This window comes from Clupea harengus, chromosome 26 (genome assembly GCF_900700415.2).
Source record: "Clupea harengus chromosome 26, Ch_v2.0.2, whole genome shotgun sequence".
NCBI lineage: Eukaryota > Metazoa > Chordata > Actinopteri > Clupeiformes > Clupeidae > Clupea > Clupea harengus.
The window spans coordinates 11,427,220-11,449,215 of record NC_045177.1 but is presented as its reverse complement, the minus strand read 5'-3'; the positions used below and the strand labels follow the sequence as shown (position 1 = coordinate 11,449,215).

Genomic DNA, 21,996 nt, shown 5'->3' with positions numbered 1-21,996 from the left:
ATGAATGTAGTCACTGGTGGTGGTTAAAAGTAAAAAAAACTCTGTTGTTTCCATCATTAGGACCCGGTGAAGACCCAACAAAGGCAACAAATAATAACTAAACCTTAAGGAGAGCAAAATATATTGTTGCTGAACAATACTTTTAACCCACATATTCAATTCAGAAAATGGACAAACTAATACAAAAATTCAACACCACCATTTTCATAATATCATCAAAGCAGTGGTATATAAACAGAATACACATATCACTATTTCCATAGCATCACAGCATCACACATGTCGGTGTCGGTGATTCCTGTGTTCCTGCAGCATGGGGAGGTCGTGTGATCTGGCACAGGGACACTGAGGAGTCATCATGAACCCCAAACCCTGGATAGAGGGGCTCAGTGAATGTGGAGTGGAACGCGTGCAGGTGGGTGAGTGTGTCAGCGGAGACGCTGTAGAAGGACAGAGTGCCGGCCGGCCAGTCCAGGTACACTCCTACTGTGCTGGAGCGGGAGGAGGGGTCAGGTATGTCAGTGCGTACATTATTGTGCCAGACATAGTAACTGTCAGGAGAGCAGTACAGACTCCAGGACTTGTCATTATATCCAAGACAGCAGTCATCACTCTTTCCTTTCCTCTTAATGCTTTTATACGCCACAGCTATATGAGCCGCACCCCCACTCCACTCAGCTTCCCAGTAGCAGCGTCCAGTCAGACCCTCTTTACACAACACCTGAGGCCAGCTGTCAAATCTCTCTGGGTGGTCAGGATGCCGCTGGTCTTCATTCCCACATGTCACCTTTCTGTTCCCCTCAGAGAGAGAGAGTCGTATGTATGCTGTGTTCGGGTCCAGTGTGAGCTCACAAGGATCTGCAGACCAGAGGAGAGGAAAGAAGAGAGAACATCCTCATCAGAATATGGGGAACGGCAGCTGCTGACTGACCTTTCTACACATACACACACACACTACACTACAGAAGTGAGACACTCAGATACACGACAAACCTGAAACACACACAGTCCTGAAAAAAATCTCAGGGGGGCGGATTTTTTTGATAATGATTAAGGCGACCCATTCAGTAGGTACATTAAGTTAGCTGATTAACTCATACAGCAATACCTTTTTGTCCACTATTGGCAGCACACAACAGTAATATGTCCCCTCTTGCTACATAGCTAGAGTAGCAAGTTACAGGTGGAAAGCTATGGAAGAAAGGTGCATCCAGGAGCCTTCATAAGCAAACATGATGTGGCTCCACATTAAATTATCCCACTTTTTCATTATCCACGTGTCTCAAATGTTGTATGATGTAACATAGAATCAGAATAGAATAGTATTTATTGCCAAGTAGGTTTACACCTACCTGGAATTTGTTCTGATGTATAGGTGCATACAGTAAACATAAAAACATACAAACACAGTAAGTACTACACATAACATAAAACATAAAAACACAGTAAGTACTACACAAACACAATAAGTGCTACAATACAAAAAGCAGGGCAGGAGTGCAAAAGTGGATGTGCAATGTGCAGTGTGCAATGTAGTGAGTGTTAACATAACACAGGCTTGAGGTGTGGGGGCGGGATGAGAGTCCACATCAGGTGGCCTTGTTACTAAGGCCAACGGCAGCCGGGAAGAAGCTGGTTTTGTGGCGTGAGGTTTTGGTCCTGATGGACCGCAGCCTCCTGCCGGAGGGAAGGACCTCGAAAAGTTTGTGACCCGGGTGTGAGGGATCGGCCACAATCTTACCTGCCCGCCTCAGGGTCCTAGAGGCAAACAGGTCCTGTAGAGAGGGCAGATTGCAGCCAATCACCTTCTCGGCGGAACGGATGATACGCTGCAGTCTGCCTTTGTCATTGGCAGTGGCAGCAGCGTATCAGACGGTGATGGAGGAGGTGAGGATGGACTCGATGATGCAGGTGTAGAAGTGCACCATCATTGTCTAGCTTAACAGGACACATGATATGTCCAGTAACACATAATGAAGGGGTAACATAAGTCAAAACCAACAATATTTATTGACTGATCTTGAAAGTATTGGCTTACAAAAGCAAAATAAGTCATCACATAAAAAATAATTCAGTGTTAGTGCAAGAAGCGAAGTGTGAAACACACTGTGAAACCTATGAAAAGTGACAGTGGTATATAGAAATACAGACCACGTTAGCCACTTCACAACCGCAATTTTCTTTCCTTCCAATTCTTGGATGTAGGATTTCCTTTGTAGAAAGCTGTTGAATGGATACATTTGGTCTAGGAAGTCCTAATTGTTTTGTTGTCAATTTATCTTCATTAGTACGCCAACTAAAAAGGAGTTTCTGTCAAAGAGCGAATCGAGTTGTTGCAGTGAACAGGAACACTCTTGACAGAATATGCCTCTGTCGAAGCTGTATGACGTTCGTATAGGCTTTTAAGTCCATTACTTATGGCACGACATGGAGGGGCGAGCCCTCCCGGAAGCCATAGAGAATGCATTGAGAGCTCTGTTTTGTGAAAAAAATGGATTTAACATGGGAGTCAATGGGAGAGGTCTGGGGCGATTTTCATTTCGCCCCAAATCGCCCCAGAAGGGGCGGGGCCATTTGAAGCACGACTTTAGGCTGACTGAATGACTGTTACCTGATTCGACAATGACATACAGAGGAAGATCAGATGATCTAGTGGTAGAATCCGACAGAAAAAAAATATTTCTATTAAATGTACATGTCGTCATTTACGCGACTTACGAGGATATTGCGTTGCGATATTGCGATTTTTTTTTTCCCTAGGCAGTGCGTCGCTCCAATCGCCCTTATGGACAAACCGCCCCTGGTATGTAGCATATATGTGTATAGAGTATACATTCTCTCTACATTTTCTGTAAGTTTTGTAAAAGACGAGAACCAACATCATAACATGGCTTCATACCTTTCTCTACTTCTTCATACAGTTGCTTGTCCGTGTCTTAACTTTGATATACTGTATTCATTTGGTAAATAACTACTTCAAGTGCAGGTTGAAGGCATCTTATTAACTACATTTGGAGAAACACCTGAGGACTTACATTTCTGCACACCTGGTCTGAGTCTGATTTCTGCGCAGTGGTCCACACTGTGAAAACACACACACACACACACACACACACACACACACACACACACACACACACACACACACACACACACACACACACAGAGAGAGAGAGATACATTTGAAATTCTAAGGACTAGAGTAGATTGTGTTAGGCCTCTTCACCAGGTTGGCTCTGACAGGGCTTTACTTTCTAAATCTTCAAATTAAAGTAGACTATGAAACAGAGATACAAATCTAGATTATTCTGATGGAAAGGGTAATAATTAGGGGTGTAAATCTCTCATGACAAAGACGATCCGATTCGTATCTCGATACATGGGCACGATACGATGAAAAGATGCATGCTGATAAAAACGATTCAGTACGATTCGATTCGATGCAGTTCAATAATTGAAAACACTGAGTTGTGAGGAAACAATGGACCTCATTCTCGAACATTTTCCAAAGTGTCTTATTAAATATCTTCGTACCAACCTCAGAAAAGATCTCCGCTGGATTCATGAACGCCTGGAAATGTGTTCTTAATTGAAAAGCGCTTTCTCATGCACCTGAACTTGCATACAGAAACCCCCGCCAGCTCCTTATAAGGGCATGCTATTGCAATGTGTGTGTGTAACTTCAGAGACTGGTCAAAATCATTTCAAAGCAAGCACCGTTAAACCCAGACCTAATTTTGACCAGGGAAGAGGTGGAGGTACTGTTGCAGAATGTAGATGTGTCCATTCTATTCCACTATGTCTATATCCAAGCGATTGAGTTTAGTGCTTATTTATTTATTCACTGCCATTTGCAGTGTTCATATAGTGCTTTTATTTATGTTAGGACATCACGATGGCTCGGTCTAGGAATCATGACTATAAATGTTAAACATAATTATTAATGATACAAATATTCTCCTATTTATTATTATTATTATTATAATTGTTTAAATCCGAGGATGTCTGTAGAAACATATAGCTAGCATAGCATAGGCCATTGAAATGAATAGGGTAGCTAGCATAGCATTGGCCATTGAATGTTTATGCTATGCGGGCTTTGGCCAATGACAGGCTGTCATTGTTCTGACTGAAATCAAATGCAACAGGTCAAGTGTTTCGTGTTTTGCGTAGCAAAAAAACGGAGAGACAAACGCTTGTGAGCCGATTCATAAATTTTGGACAAAGACCGGTTCATGTCATTTTAATACCGATACGGGACTTCACGCATCGATGTAATCGTATCTTACATGCTAAAAATGGATACGTATCGGTTATTTTTTACACCCCTAGTAATAATGCAACTACATGCATCCTGTATGTGCAGTTTCTCTGTACATACTTAAGTATCTCCAGTTTACAGTGAGGATCCTCCAGTCTAGCAGAAAACAGCTTAAATCCAGATTCTCCAGGATGGTTATAGCTCAGATCCAGCTCTTTTAGATGAGAGGGGTTTGAAGTCAGAGCTGAAGCCAGAAATCCACAGCCTCCCTCTGAGATTAGAGAACAAGACAGCCTGAGAACGAGAGAGAGAGAGAGAGAGAAAAAGAGAGAGATAAAGAGAAAGATATAAAGAGTAAGAGAGAGACAGAAAGAGTTATTCCCAGAGTGACAGTCATCTTCAAACACGGTAGAGATACAGGGAGGAAGTGATTAAAAACAGCTAAAGGGACAGTCTAGTGTGGAATACAATGACATCAGGATCGTAGGCAATATTCATAACATGATTTTTTGGATTGTTTGTTTTTGTACATTTCTGGATTTATCAACTTTACGAGAGTCCTCCAGGGCTCGGCTGTTGAGCTCAAAAGGAAGAAAATGAAATGATGAATAACTGCCTTTGTCAGACATTGTGCATGGAAGAAACTGTCACTCTATCACTGCCATTACAAAACCACTCTCGAGAAAACTGTCGTCCATTTTACAAGACTACCTCCACGCAAACTAAATGTCCATTTGAAAGATATTTTGGAATGTATTTTTGAATTGCTTGGAATGTTAAGCTGAAGATTATATGAAGCCTTGTGAATAAAAACCCATGCTAAAATGACATTACCGATCATAGACAACGATGAGAGATTTAAATTTAAATAAAATTCAATATTATTGAAAACAAAAACAATGTAAAGCAAACAAATACAACTGACTACACCATTTGCACTAAAATCACAAAGGACATTGGTTTCTGTCCATACAGATGAGTACCAATGAGTGCAATAAGTCTGATTTATACTTATGTTAATAATGTGATACAATGCCAATGCCCTTCAAAAAGGCCTGAATTTATGAAGATTATCAAACAAGACTTTTCTTAATGTAAGATGAAGTTTAACACCAACCTTAATATCTGCAGATGACAGTGAGGACTGGCCAGTCCCTCACACAGAAGCTGGACTCCAGAATCTCCAAGATCATTGTGACTCAGGTCCAGCTCTATTAGGGAGTTTACTGAATGCAGAACACAGGCCACAATCTTGCAGGATTCACCACTGAGTTTACAGTCACCAAGTCTGTAACACAATATATCAGAAATGAGACCATTGTGTTCTACAACTTACATCATACACGGTATTAACAGAATGCAGGCAATAGGTGTATAATAGGCAAAGTGTGAAAGAGCCACTCAAGAATAATTAAGAACAATTACAATTATACTTGTTTCCCATTTACAGAGCCAGGACTGTGGATGTACACTTGGGTTTTTTGGACAGACAACTAATGGACCTACATTCAGCAATTTACTGAGTTTGAAAACAACTGTAAGGGATTAGAATCGTGGACTCTACCTCAGGAGTACAAATATATTCCAAAAATGAATGATCAGACACTTAAGAAAAATAGTGGGGGTAGTGTAGAGCAGTGGTTCTCAACCCTTGGGTCACGACCCAAATTTGGGTCGCGGGAGTTTCTGAAAGGGTCGCGAGACGAATTCTAAATGTAAAACTTTTTTTTCAAGCCATGCTCCCTCTGTCCGATAGGGAATCCCTGCCCCTAGTTCTGACATTAAACTACATGAGCCGGCACTGGTTCTGCATGTAGGCCTATCTAACAGTAACATGTTCGAACATTCAGCCAATCAAATTTGCATATCAGATATTTCAAATGTATCAACATGTATGAATATGAATGAATGTTGGTGGTGGTCGGAGGGGCCGTTGGCGCTGATTGGCAGCCACGCTTCTGTCAGTCTGCCCCAGGGCAGCTGTGGCTACTGAGGTAGCTTACCACCACCGCTATGACTTCGGGTATATAGAGAAGCGCTATATAAGATTGAATTGATTGATTGATTGGATTCTTCTTAAGAAGTTAATAATTTCCTATTAAAAAGTTGAAAATGTATGGCTTAAGTCCATGATTTCTCAAAGAAGTTGAACATATAGGCCTAAGTCCATGATTGCATAACTGATCCTGCCTGTTAAACAGTTGCATGTGTTTTCAATGGTAAAACAGTGGTATAGTATTAAGCCTAGTAGTAGTAATGATGATAATAATAATACAATTATGATTCATGCTGATTATGAATTGTTGGGTTGCGACTGCACTGGTATCTTAAAATTTGGGTCATGGAGCAAAAAAGGTTGAGAACCACTGGTGTAGAGGGTAGCATGCTTGCATTGATTCTGAGCTTTACCAGCATGTGAAATGTGATGAACTGTTGATGTAACTCAGGATTGCCCACAATGATCTGATGCTCAGATAATACATGATGTTAATATAATGAAGTCTACAAACCTCAAGGTTTGCAGTTTACAGTGGGGACTAGTTAGTCCTGCAGAAAGAATCTGAACTCCAGAATCTCCTAGGGCATTGCAACTCAGATCCAGATGTGTCAAGGAGATAGCAGACTGCAGAGATCTCTTCACTGTTATACAGGTCATCTCATTAAGTTTACACCCATCAAGTCTGGAAGACAGCATGGCAAAACACACTTTTTACAATACACTACCTTAAAGACATTTTAATATTTTAAAGTTTCTGTCGAGGAACAATCTCCTCGATCCAAACCAGTCTGGATTCAAAAGCGGTCACTCCACCGAAACTGCCCTGTTGTCTGTGACGGAGGCCTTAAAAACAGCTAGAGCAGCAGCTCAATCCTAGGCTCTCGTCCTGCTTGACTTATCAGCTGCGTTTGATACAGTCAACCACCGCATCCTTCTGTCCATACTGTCAAGTATGGGCATTTCTGGCAAGGCGCACTCCTGGTTTGAATCGTACCTCACTGGGCGCTCGTTCAACGTGTCATGGCAAGGTCAGCTGTCTGTACCTCACCGCCTCACCACCGGGGTGCCCCAAGGGTCGGTGATGGGACCACTTCTCTTTGCCATTTACACCACCTCGTTGGGCCCTATCATCCGCATGGTTTCTCCTATCACTGTTATGCCGATGATACTCAACTGTTTCTGTCTTTCCCTCCTGAGGACACCACTATCTCAGCACGGATCTCGGACTGTCTTGCTGATATATCCACATGGATGAAAAATCACCACCTTCAGCTGAACCTGGCCAAAACGGAACTGATGGTCTTCCCAGCCAAACAGGTCATCCACCACAACATCAATATCAATATTGACTCTTTATCTCTTGTTCAATCCAAAACAGCAAGAAACCTCAGGGTCATTATTGATGACCAACTGACGTTCATGGCCCACATCGCCTGTCTCCAGGTCGTGCCGCTTTGCGCTATACAACATCCGCAAAATCAGGCCGTACCTAACCCAGTATGCCACCCAGCTGCTGGTGCAAACCTTGGTGAGTTCCCGCCTTGACTACTGAAACGCCCTCCTAACCTGCCTGCCTGCTTGCGTGGTGAAACCACTACAGATGATCCAGAATGCGGCAGCGCGTCTGGTGTTCAACCAACCGAAGAGGGCACACGTCACCCCGCTACTCATTGAGCTCCACTGGCTGCCGGTAGCTGCTCGCATTTAGTTTAAGTCACTTATGCTTGCCTACAGAGTGCTTGCTGGTTCTGCTCCCACCTACCTAAATGCTCTTGTAGGGGCAAATGTTACACCCAGGACGCTGCGCTCGTCTAGTGAGCGTCGTTTGGCACTGCCGTCTGTGCAAGCACGCCAATCCAGACTATTCTCATTTGTAGTTCCACGTTGGTGGAACAAACTGCCTAGTACTACCAGAGCAGGGGCGTCCCTCTCTACCTTCAAGAAGCTTTTGAAGACCCAACTCTTCAGAGCACCTCCCTTCCTAAACTGGCACCTTGACTAGTGCTTAACGAAATGCACAGAGATAACACACTTTCAAGGATATCTAGTAACAAAACAAAACATTCAGAGGTTACGTAATGGGTAGCCTTTGTGAACTTAACAGTGTGCAGTAATCACGTGTGGTGTGGATGTAAACAGTGTTGTAGTGGCATGATATAAGAGTGCTGTGATTGTGTGTACAAACGTAACCAATGAGCTGTAGTGTTACCGTAGTTCACAGGTGTTTGAAGTGACGTGTACTAGGACTGCCCCATTGCCTTGTTTTCTTTCTCTCTCGGTCTGCTGTCCACTGATTGCTGTCCTCTCCCTCCATTTTATCTCCACCAATCCGTGAACCTCGGACGCGATTGAACGCAGTATTTAATGCATACGGGAACTTATCCATGGAGAGGGGTTTTGTGAAGGCAGCACCGGAATCCACGAGCGGCCTGGTTGCATTTGAGTGGCTACGTCTTTTGATGTTGGTATAAAGGAGTTTTTCTCCGTGGCGATTGCGCCTCCCAAGCCAGCTCTGCTACAGGCTTGTTTTCCGCCTGGAGAGTTTCTCCATCAGGCACGGAAAGTTCCTGTGCTTCCTCGCCTGTTTCAGGCTTCGACCTCCGGAGGTACTTTGTATGTGTAACTGAGCATCGGAACCGGCCTAGCTATTGTTATTCGGGCGTCATTGACGCTGCCGGTTTCCGTGAGTAGCTTGTGTGGTTGCCAGTTTTGTGACCGATCCTCGTTAGTCACATTGGCAGTTTACCAATGGTTGCCAGACATTGGGCCTCATTCTCGAACGCAGTTAAGAAGAATTTAAGAGGAATTTAAGAGGAATTTAAGAGGAATTGGATTTAGGACAACATTCGGCATTCATGAAAGTTCTCTCATCTGGGATTTGCTCTGAACTTCAGAAGACTTTCCGAACTCGAAATAGCAGTCGTAACTCGGCCAGATTTTTCTCAAATGCGATTCCTTAAAAAACCACAAGATGGCCCCGTGGGCCATCTTGTGGTTTTTTGAGGAATCGCATTTAAGAAAACTCTCCGTGTTAATTAATTTGTGAGAAATCGTTGGTGATTGCATTCACATCAACTCTACAGATCCTCGGATTAAAGTATCATTAACAATTACGTTTCACATGTAGGCCTATAGTCATGATTCTACGAGGCACCGTGATGTCATAAAATAAATAAAATGACTACACCGGAATGCTGCGCTCGTCTAGTGAGCGTCGTTTGGCACTGCCGTCTGTGCAAGTACGGCAATCCAGAATTTTCAAGTAGTTCCACGTTGGTGGAACGAACTGCCTAGCACTACCAGAGCAGGCGCGTCCCTCTCTACCTTTAAGAAGCTTTTGAAGACCCAACTCTTCAGAGAGCACCTCCCTTCCTAACTGGCACTTCGACTAGTGCTTAACTTGCACTTATAGCAGTTACATTCCTGCACTTCGTTTTTATTTCCTATTTCGTTTTTCTATTTCTTATGTAAAGTAGTATTTATTGTTACACTAGGTCTCTATTGCTCGTAGCTTGACTGTTCTATCCCTTGTATGTCATTTTGGACAAAAGTGTCTGCTAAATGACTAAATGTAATGTACACGAAACCGCTTTGACATGACTCGTTTACGAGTTGCTTTCGTGTAGATTCGGTCGATTCCGACTGCACAGGTCACTACGGTTGCGTGCCCTTATAAGGAGCTGGCAGGGCGTGTATATATGCAAATTCAGGAGCACGAGAACGCGCTTTCAATTTAAGAAAACTCTTCCGGGGGAGCACAGCCCAGAAAACTTCTGCTGCGTAGGACCGCATTTTCAAGCGTGCATGAATTTGGCGGATGTCTTTTGCTTACGTTGTTTTTCCGAAGCCCGTAAGAAACATTTCAGAAGAAACTTCAGAAAATGTTCGAGAATGAGGGCCATTGTGTTTTAGCTGCTATTTAGAACACCTGTTGTTATTTATACTATTTATTGCCTGTATCTATTTATTGGGGATTAGTGGACTGCCTTAGTATTTCTGTATCTGTTTTTACTATTGTGAAATTAAATTTCAATGTATTGTACTCTTGCCTATTGTGGGTGTGTTTTAACCAGCCACAAGCTTGAACGAACCTGTGCTAACTTCATTCAGTTTAATAACTGCCCTTCTGGGCTGGCGTAGTCGGCTACTTCACTATTCCCTAGTGGTAATTCTTAGTATTTCCCTTTCCGGCCCCTTACAGTTAAACTCTGGAAAAACGTTAACTAAGGATATAGACTAAGCACAGGGAAACTGGAGCGCAGGGGCTCAGAGATACACAGAAGACCTGGTAGTCCAAGCAAAGAACTTGGAGGGAATTGCTGGAGTAGTCATCGGGAACGGGTTGCAAGGACTGGAAAAATGGAGCACAGGGGCTCGGAGATAAACTGGAGATACGCAGAAGACCTTGAGTCGAAATCAAGGGATATAGGGAGATTGCTGGAGTAGTCGACGGGGACAGGTTGCTAACATGGGCGGTTGGTCCTAGTTTTGATGAGGCCAGACAGGGAGTGAGGAGTTTATATGGAGATTGTGACAGGAGCAGGCAATCAGGGGGATTGAGGCAGGTGTGTTAAATTAGGAGGGGGCGTGGCAGGAGCAGGGCTCAGCGCTGACGTGACACAGATATCTTTTGTGAACACAGACATTAAATATTGCTGCTAAATACAGAAAAACTGTTTTTTTCATTTCTCTTTGGACAACTGTAGGTGTATTTCATTGTACAAACTCACATTACCTGGAATAAACATCCAAACCTATCTGATTTGAATTGTTGCCTTATTTGTGACATTAAAATAGAATTTAAGAGCATGAAATTTTAAATGGAGTAACAAACTCACTTTGCTGTTCTGAAGCACCTCAGGGCTGGGATCATTCTCCTGCGTCCTTCATCTGATGTGTTGTATGTCTTCAGGTCAAACTCTTCCCGCACCTCTTCAGACATCAGAAGCATGTGGGCCAGTGTTGAACAGTGAGCAGGAGACAATTTCTGTCTGAAGCCCTTTGGTAATTTCAGGTACTCTTGAATTTCTTCATGCATGGCATGATCATTCATTTCAGATAAGCACTGCAAAAGACTGATGCATCTTTCAGGGGAAAGATCCTCTTTGTTGAGCTCTTTAATGTACTGACACATTTTCCTAATGCTCTCTGAGCTGTTGTGTGTGTGGTTCAGTAGACCTTCCAAAAGTCTCTGATTTCTCTCCAGAGAGATGCCCATAAGGAATCGAAGGAAAAGATCCAGGTGTCCATTCCTGCTTTCCAAAACTTTGGTTACTGCCAACTTTAGCGACTCTTCCAAGCAGAAAAAATTCCCTATGGTCTGCATCTGCTGGACGTAAGAGACAAAAACATGAAGTGCAGCCAGAAACTCCTGGATGCTTAGATGCACAAAGCAGTAGACCTTCCTCTGGTGAAACACAGATTCTTCCTTGAAGATTTCAGTGCACATGCCAGAATACACTGAGGCTTCACTGACATCAATGCCACACTCTCTCAGGTCTTCTTCGTAAAACATGACATTGCCATTCACTAGATTCTCGAAAGCCAGTTTTGCCAGCTTCAGTATAATTTCTTCCTGTGATTCCAGGAGCTGCTCTTTATTTGTCTGTTTTCCAGTTTGATACTTCTGATTCTTTCTGGTGATTTGGATGAGCAGAAATTGTATGAACATTTCAGTCAGACTTTGGGGGACTTCCTGGGTGTTGTCCTGTTCCAGCATCTGCTGAAGTACTGTGGCTGCAATCCAACAGAAGACTGGAATGTGGCACATGATGTGGAGACTCCTGGAAGCCTTAATGTGTGAGATGATTCTGGTGGCCTGACTCTCATCACTGATTCTCTTCCTGAAGTACTCTTCCTTCTGAGGGTCATTGAACCCTCGTACTTCTGTCACCTGATCAATGCACTGAGCAGGAATTTGACTGGTTGCTGCTGGTCGTGAGGTTATCCAGATGAGTGCAGCGGGAAGCAGACTCCCCTGAATGAGGCTTGTCATCAGAACATCCACTGATGATATTTGTTCAACATCAGACACCAACATCTTCGGCTGGAAATGTAGTAAACTTCGACTCTCATCCAAACCATCAAAGATGAACACAATCTGACAGTCTCTGTATTCTTTACCATTCTTCAGCTCCTTCAGCTCAGGGTGGAAGTCAAGCAGGAGCTTGTGAAGACTATACTGATCATCCCTCACTAAATTCAGCTCACGAAAAGGAAGAGGAAACATAAAGTCTACATTCTGATTGGCTACCCCATTTATCCAATCAAGGATGAACTTCTGCACTGAGACGGTTTTTCCAATGCCAGCAACACCTTTGGTCATCACAGTTCTGATGTGCTTCTCTTGTCCAGGTAAGGGCTGGAAGATGTCATTGCAGTTGATTGGTGTGTCTTCTGTGGTTTGTGCTCTGGATGCTGACTCTACCTGCCACACCTCATGTTCCTTATTCACCCCTTCACTCTCTCCCTCTGTGATGTAGAGATCTGTGTAGATCTTATTGAGGGGTGTCTCAGCTCCTGGTTTGATGATGCCTTCAGATATGTTTTCAAACCTCCTCTTCAGACTGGCTTTATGCTTCTCTATAACTCTCCACGGGACTTCATCAGCTGTTTATCATGAACAAAAATGAACAAAGAAACCTATTAGTATCATGTGTATGATGAATACAAATATTGGTTTTCATTTGGGCTTGCTTTAGGCAAATTATCATTGACATTCCAGACACAAATATCCCTTTGATTTTCACTACTTGTTGCTCCTTACACATTAAAATGGTAATTTTACGATCTGCTGTAGAGCTACACTATAAGACTCTGTCTGATAATCTAGAGCAGGGATGGGGAATCTTTCTCCTTCCAAGAGCCATGTTAGTATTTACAACGTTATTTGTGGTCCTACATGACTAAAACTACCCTAATTTAAAACATTAGTTTTAGTAAAATGTTGTAGTGATTCATAATATTGCGTCAGCTAAATTATAATATTGCATTTACGAATTCTCCCACTGAATGACAAACAGAATAAAGTCAACGTATAAATCTGTGTACAGTGCTGTGAAAAAGTATTTGCCCCCTTCCGAATTTCTTCTATTTTTGCATATTTGTCACCCTTAAATGTTTCAGATCTAATTTTAATATTAGACAAAGATTACCCGACTAAACACAAAATACAGTTTTTAAATGATGATGTCATTTATTGAAGGAAAAAAGCTATCCAATCCCACCTGGCCCTATGTGAAATAGTAATTGCCCTTAGTTACTAAATCAACCAATTAACCAAATTAAATTGATACTTTGGTTCAATTTCACTAAACACACCCAGACATGAGTACTGCCAGCCCTGTTGAATCTAAACATCACTTAAATAGAACCTGTCTGGCAATGTGAAGTAGGCTAAAAAGCAGTACATGATGCCGTGATCTAAAGAAATTCCATCACAGATGAGACAACACAATCATTGACATCTATCAGTCTTGAAAGGGTTACATTTCTAAGGCTTTTGGGACTCCAGTGAACCATGGTGAGAGCCATTATCTACAAATTAATACAATTTGGAACAGTAGTGAACCTTCCCAGGAGTGTCCGGCCAACCAAAATTGCTCCAAGAGTGCATCAACGACTCATCCAGGAGGTCACAAAAGAGCCCAGACTAACATCTAAAGAACTGCAGGCCTCACTTGCCCCAGTTAAGGTCAGTGTTCCCGATTCCACAATAAGAAAGACTGGTCAGAAATTGCATCCATGGGAGAGTTGCAAGGCAAAAACCACTGCTGACCAGAAGAACACAAAGGCTCGTCTCACATTTGCCAAAAAACAGCTTGATCACCCCCAAGACCGTTGGGATGAGATTCTACGGACTAGTGAGTCAAAAGTGGAACGTTTTGGAAGACATGGATCCTGTTACATCTGGCGTAAAGCCAACACAGCATTCCACAATAAGAACATCATACCAACAGTCAAACACGGTGGTGGTAGTGTGATAGTCTGGGGCTGCTTTGCTGCTTCAGGGCCTGGGCGACTTGCCATATGTGATGGAACCATGAGACTTGAACATTCATTTTAAAGGCCCGGTCATTTTTTACAAATGTATCGATGCTACATTAAACATTTGAAAAAGTCTTTATTAATTTTACTATAATTAAGTTTATCCATTCAAGAAGGTAGGGTGAAGGATGTCATGAACCCTCATGAGTTTTAAGATAAGATTTTGATTATAGATTGAAGCAAATAGTAATTTTTGACCAGAACACAGCATTGATGGATAAATAAATATTCAATTCCATCTAATAGCCATCAAATTGTTATATAAAGGCCAACGGTGTTTACTATGTTATGTCTTATATCAGGGCTTTTTCCAAAATCTTATATTGCTTGGGGACAGATGCGAAAAATAAAATAGTTTGTTATCCGCCAAAAATGCTTCTATTTCATTTTAGTGGCGTGTCATGATAAATAAGTAACCTACATACTTCAATCTCCATTCTTATCAGGGGTGTAGTGGCTGTAGGATGTAGGAATGGCGTTTCCCTCTTCATTAGCTTACCACAGTGTTAATTTCGTTGACGAAAACTATGACGAAAAATATTCGTTAACGACCTTTTTCCTGTGACTAAGACGAGACTAAGACGTGACGAAAATGGATCTTTATAAATAAAAACTATGACTAAATCTATTTTAACTTTCGTTGACGAGACGAGACGAGACGAAAATGTTGGTGGTTGACTAAGTCACAATTGTTTTTTTTTTTCTAAACTTGTATGCACATCATTGGTTGAATGTTGCCCGGTCCTGTATCTATCCCTCCTCCACTCCCTGAGATGGCCAGACATGCAAGTGACGCCCTATGGCTTAACGTTATGATGGCTGAAGTTCAAGCACTCGGTACTGGAAGACAAATAAGAATAAATATCCGGACAGTCTTAAATTATAACTTGACAGAAAATAAAACACAATGCACCGCAATAACCGGAGAGAAACCGTGTGGCTTCAAAATAGATGGGAAGAACACAACAAGAGGCACCTGAAAGCGCACAAGACAACCCTGCCATTTATGCCAAGGTAAATTAGCTAGTAACTGTCAATGATAATTAGCTAATGTTAACTAGTTATTCGAATATATTAGCCAACGTTAAGTTAACTTCAAAGGGGCAGTCGAGTGTATAGGTTGTGTCAGCTTGGATAACTAGCTAGTCATTTTCGATTAAAACCTCCCGTTTGGCTTGGCAAATGAGTTCCAAAACTTTTAGCTAGCTAACGTTGGCTAACTATGAGGTAGCATAGCTAAATTATACTAGCTATCGATAACTAGCTAGTAAACACATTGCAGAATGGACTATAGGACAGGCCACGCATGACATTAATCAAGAAAAAATAAATGAATATGTGATTGGTTTACATATCCTTGTCTATTTATGCAATTATTATTAGCACTACTTTCAACTCTCAAACTATCCGTCTAGCTAAATACTGTATGTTGGTTATCAGATTGCACAGCAATTCATATGGAGGATATGTGGTTGATTTAACTAAGGCCATGTAGGCATAGTAGCTGTATTGTGTTATCAGATCATTTGAATCTTCAAAATCTAGACTTGATATTCTCTTATATTTTAATGATAATACTGTTAATTAAGTATTGCCTTAAAATTATTATTTACATTGAATTCATTGGAATTCAGCTGTAGGCATAGGAGATCTGTATCTTAGAGACTAATTGCATCCACAGTTTATGTACTGCAAGCTTGACTATTATGCAGTTGTAGACACAACACAAGGGGTCCCCGGGCCTGAGAAGGGATGGAAAGGAGTTTAATGTGACTATGAGATGGACTTAATTTTTAGTTTAATGTGACTAAAACTAGACTAAAATGTAATGAGACTTCGTCGACTAAAACTAGACTAAAATGTTCTGAGTTTTCGTCGACGAAAACTAGACTAAAACTAAGCAGGATAAAAATGACTAAAAGTGACTAAAACTAATATGCATTTTCGTCTAAAGACTAAGACTAAGACTAAATCTAAAATAGCTGCCAAAATTAACACTGGCTTACCATGAGCACTCATGCAATTTGTCTGCACACACTGAAGTGTGTTTGAGACCATTTAGATTCAACAATTTCTCCCAGTCTAAAAACAAATCTCAACTCAGCACAAATCTTAGTATAGGCCGTTCTACATCTCTTTTAATTAAACATTATTCAAACACTTTCATGTCAACATTGAATGTAATTTCTGTTTATAAAAGCACATTAATGTGTTCTTCATTATCAGTGCAAGTCTTTGGGTAACCTATAGCGACGACTTTTCCTGTGTCAGTGTGACTGATGTATCTTCACACACTTTGCTCATACTGGAGATGGGGAGTGCTACGCTCCCACCACACCACTGATTCTACATGAATTCCACCTTCTTTCATTCTGTTGTGGTAAAGGGATGATGTTTAGGTCATATCCAAGTCAAATTCACTAATCAAAGCTCAACTGAAAATGTTGTTAGCGTCCTCTTTTGACTGTTTGAGAAGTTAAAATGGCTGACAGACAAGAAGTACAGATCTTTCCAGCCCCAATGGCCTGATGAACATGCATATGAGGAGAGAGCTGCACACTCGTGAATAATCGTCTTAAGGTTTACACTTATAATGGAGGCCACAACAATAACAATAATTATATATACATATATCACTATTTTTGTATGGCTCTGAAAAGGTTCCCGTCCCCTGTCCTTTGAGCTACTCCTTTATTAGATCTCATAAAAGTATAAACATCAGGAAACCCTCACCTAGTTTACTTCTTTTGCCTGGTCTGTGTTCAGTGTGCAGGTGTCTGCTGCTTTCTACCATGTCTGCGTGTTCATCCAGAAGAGGCTGTAGAGGAGGATGAGTTCTGTATTTCTTTACACACTGGGGACAGGTTTGGTGTCCTGGCAGTGCAGGCTGCTCCCAGTAGTGTCCACAGGTGGTGATGACTGGGTCACTCGGTACCCTCTCACATTCTCCACACCTGGACTGATCCTGGGTCAGATCAGCACTCAATTCACTGCAGAGACATAACATGAAGCAGACTTAATATGTGACTGATGAGGAAATCAAGAATTTTACCCATGGTGGAGGAAATTCATAAGAGCCGACTGGAATACATTTCACTACTTTGATAAATACATAAACAGTGAATTGTTTCATAATATGTCAGTTTACACCAATTAGTGTGACCTCCAGGCACCAGGACAGTCACGGAACCCCACCCCTGAAGAACTGAAGACTTTCTTTGGAATCTATCTCCATGGCTTGCCTTAGGTACATACAAATTAAGATGAGCTGGGACAACAAGACAAGAGTAGTGATCAGCTGACTCAATGTGAATATAGTTACACTACAAGTTGCCAAACTCTATCAAAATCATCACCGATGTGGATGTGACAGCAGAGGAAAAGAGGAATCTCCTGTAGTGAATCCGACCACTTCTAGAAAGAGTCAGAAATGGTTGCGTTCATCAAGGAAGACCAGTAAAGGTGTGTATGATGCTCAAATGATGAGCAAATTCCCCCGTCTTTTTTTATAGTTCTTTACAGAAAAATAGTGTTAGCCAAAAGGTATTTGGCCAAAAGTACTGTATTGCTTTTATAAAACAATTTTATAGTCAACCAATTAACCATTTAAACACGAAGTTATTGATTAAAAAATGTTTATTTCGCCATTGTTTCTCCGCAACAAAAAAATAGTTCAATTGTCAACGTCTTTTGGAATTATAAGAATTTTGAATGAGCGGTTATCGCTTAATTGTATCAACGCGCTATAGAATGTTTCATCGCGGAGTGATTTATTATTCGCTGTGAAAAGTCCGAGTTGGGATGTCCTGGGGTAATGTCTCTCGTCCAATCAGAAAGCTAAATAATTCGATAGAACCCAATTGTTTTTATAATTAATGTTATGTAACAATATCAGCACCAATGCAGAATTAATCTCTCTCTCTCTCTCTCACTCACTCACTCACACACACACACTCTCTATAACAGATACACCACTACATGTTTTCCATTATGTAGTTGCGGTTGTACCTTTGCTTTGTTACGTATGGGAAGCTTCAGTCTTCAGCTTTTTTATCTTATCTTACCAATCGTCTTCATAACAGTGTGTGTGTATATGTGTGCTTGTGTGTAGAATTGCATGTGTCAACACTGTCATGTCTGAATAACTTATATGAAATCTACTCACTTCAGAATTGATGGAACTGGTTGACTGCTGAAGTTAAGAGGCTGAGGCATGGACTGGTCACTCTTCATAGACACACAGCTGGGCGCTGGAGATTTAGGCCTGGGTGTGTGTTGTCTACAAACACAAGAAGACACAAGAAACCAATCAATATACACTAATTTATCTGTGAAATGAATGAATGTGTTCAAGCTTAATGTTATATAACAATATCTGGAATATCAGAAAAAATCTGTCTCTCTTTACCTCTCTCTCTCTCTCTCTCTCTCTCTACCTCTCCCCTCCCTCTCACACACACACACACACACATTCACACACAACACCCTCTCTATAACAGACAAACCTCGACATGTTTTCCATTACGGTGTTTAGGTTTTACCTTTGCTTCGTTACGGATGGAAAGCTTCAGCCTATTGCTTTTTTATCTTCTTATCTTTCCTCTTTTATAACTGTGTGTGTGTTTGTGTGTGTGTGTGTGTGTCTGTAGAATTGCATGTGACAACACTGTCATGTCTGAATAACTTATATGAAATCTACTCACTTTAGACCAGATGGAACTGGTTGACTGCTGAAGTTAAGAGGCTGAGGCATGGACTGGTCACTCTTCATAGACACACAGCTGGGCGCTGGAGATTGAGGTCTGTGTGTGTGTCGTCTACAAACACAAGGAGACACAAGAAACCAATCAATATAGACTAATCTAGACTAACTTCTCTGTGGAGTGAGTGAATGTGTTCACACTTAATGTTATATAACAATATCAGCAATATCAGAATTAATCTCTCTCTCTCTCTCTCTCTCTCTCGCTCAAATACACACACACACACACACACACACACACACACACACATACACAGAGACACACAAAGCTGTAGGTGAAATTGGTATCAGCCTCACATGGGAGTACCAGACTATGTAGGTACCTTACCCTGTGAGCAGGCGCCGGGTAAATTAATGTTATATAACAATATCAGCGCCTAGAGACAATTGTATTGTTATGGCGCTATATAAATAAAATTGAATTGAATTGAATTGATACCGTCTTCGCGAGGGCCACCAAGACACACTGGTGCTGTCCTTGCAACAGCAACAATATGTTGGCAATCTCACCCGATTGGACAGGCATCAACCATTCAACACAAAGGCAGATAAATTAAGTTGAACACCTAGGGGGCGCCACACAAAGTGTAGTGTCCTCCACGGCGGTCAAACTAATGATAATCCACAAATCAGTCTCGATAAATATATGTCTCATAAAATATATTATACTATCAATTTGGAACTCTGATTAACAATTAAATGAATAACTACAACCAAAGTTACCTTATTAACAGTATGGTTGAAGGTCATTAGAAATCTGAATAGAAGAGGTTGGCAACGTCCATTCTTGTGTAACATTAAATAGACCAGCGTATATAATCAAAGTATTTATTTACACAATGATAAGAAATAACACACAGTATGTAATCTAGCTAAATATAACTAAATAATGAATTGAAGGAGTGTGGGGATGTGTAAGAGGGAGGGAGTGTGACTGTGTGTGAGCTTTTGTGCTCGGGATTGCGCTGTTAGAAGCGCGCCAGAAGGAATGTGTGTGTGTTCCTTTGTCCGATCACAGCAGTTCCGCTTGCATGTGTGTGCACGTTCGTGAACATACATGTGATGGGGACAATGACTAGCCTGTGTGCTGCGCGATCCTTTTAATAGTCAACCAATTAACATTTAAACACGAAGTTGTTGATTAAAATTTTTTTATTTCGCCATTGTTTCTCCGCAACAAAAAAATTGTTCCATTGTCAACGTCTTTTGGAATTATAAGAACTTTCAATTAACGGTTATCGCTTAATTGTATCATTGTGCTATAGAATGTTTCATCGCGGAGTGATTTATTATTAGCTGTGAAAAGTCCAAGTTGGGATGTTCTGGGATATTCCAACGCATGGAACGTCTCTCGTCCAATCAGAAACAGCGAAATAATTCGAGAACCCATTTGTTTTATAATGTAATATAACATTAAGTGTGAACCCATCCAATCATTCCACAGAGAAATTAGTCTATGTTGATTGATGTTTGGTGATGGTGTGTGTGTGTGTGTGTGTGTGTGTGTGTGTGTGTTTGTGCGTGGGTGTGTGTGTGTGTGTATGGTATGGGTGGGAATAACAGGTTACAATCCAATACTTTCACTCTAATGTGGCATAACATAAGTGAAGAAGAAGAGAAGGTTCACATTTTTTTTGCAAAAACTAATAAATGTCAGCGGTCATCACTCTCATGTCATCTCTGCTATAGGCATCTCAGACCCACAGCCAGCTACCAAGCCAAATATGCTTACTATCAGCTCTCTAAATCAAGCATTCTGATGGGTGGACTAGTGAAATAAGAGTAAGAGTAAGCGGAACAGAAAAGTGGACAACAGGCATGTCCAAACAGTACAGGCAAATTGGGCAGAGCATGAGACTGATGTTGGCTGATGTTGGAGGACAACTTCAAGTTCCAGTGTATTGTACTGAGACTAGTAGATTAGCAGTAGACTAGAATTTACATTTCAGTTAAGATTATGGCTTCCAATGATTATGAAAACAACATTTCGCATTTTCACAAAATTATCAAAAGGAGCTTTAAAGTAGTTGTCTGAGGCTGCTGAAAAAGCGAGCCAGTGGTTGTGGATTAGGCGCTTGCAGACCACTTCTGGGTTGTGAATTCACCTGAACTAAAGCTATAGAATCTATGGTTGTGTGTGTGTGTGTTTCCATGGGTGAGTAGGTGAGTGTGTCTTTGAGCAAGTTTGTGTTTGAGTGAGTGAATTCATGCTTTCTGTACTCACCCTGCATTGGGCTGTGTTGATGTGCTACTCATGTTTCCAGGATCATCCATGTCCTGGTCATTCTTCATGGTCACACAGCTGTGTAGTGCAGACTCTGGTCTGAGTGTCTTACTGTGACCTGCAGCCTCCTCTACGTCTTGATTCATTTCAGTTGTCTCACTAAGCCAGAACAGCAGAAAAAAATACATAATTATTTCAAAAACTGAAATGACAGTACAACCCTGTATAATTCACAAATATATTTTGTTAATTTAAGAGTGGGCTCGTTTAAAACATATAGATCAAAACACTGAAAAAGTCTAAATATTACTTCATATTCGGAGCAACAGATAAGTATCCCCATACTTGGATTGGCTTATCTCTTGATAATAGGCACATAAAGTTACACTGGCATAAAACAAGCTTCGCATGACAGACTATGTTGACCTTATTCTGCACAGCCCAGCTTGGGCATGGCAACACAGAGGTAGACTGCTTTGTGACTTGGGCAGATCTGTTGGTGAATTCATATTCAAGTTTCCATATCTGAATAAAGGTGACTTCACCAACAGACTTAAACAGTTCACAAAGCACAAATACCTGAACAGTGGATGCATTCGTTAAACTACTGTTACTAAGGGGGAGCTGTGGCGCCAGCACTTGACCATGAATGGGTCTGAACGCCCACGCTCAGGCGACCCGGGTTCGAATCCAACTCGCGGTCA

General features: G+C 41.4%; 1 protein-coding gene across 1 annotated transcript; it reads right to left on the bottom strand.

Annotated features, from left to right (window-relative positions):
* Positions 1 to 328: 328 nt before the first annotated feature.
* LOC105889542 (NACHT, LRR and PYD domains-containing protein 3-like) lies at positions 329 to 21,438 on the bottom strand (the record flags this gene model as incomplete). The annotated part of the gene is made up of 9 exons (XM_042703927.1): positions 21,293 to 21,438; positions 19,010 to 19,123; positions 18,472 to 18,585; positions 17,040 to 17,296; positions 11,099 to 12,869; positions 5,379 to 5,549; positions 4,382 to 4,555; positions 3,036 to 3,082; positions 329 to 858 (listed from the first exon to the last, which is right to left on the bottom strand). Coding segments are annotated over exons 1-9 (3,324 nt in total), but the record flags the coding sequence as incomplete, so codon positions are not given.
* Positions 21,439 to 21,996: the final 558 nt, after the last annotated feature.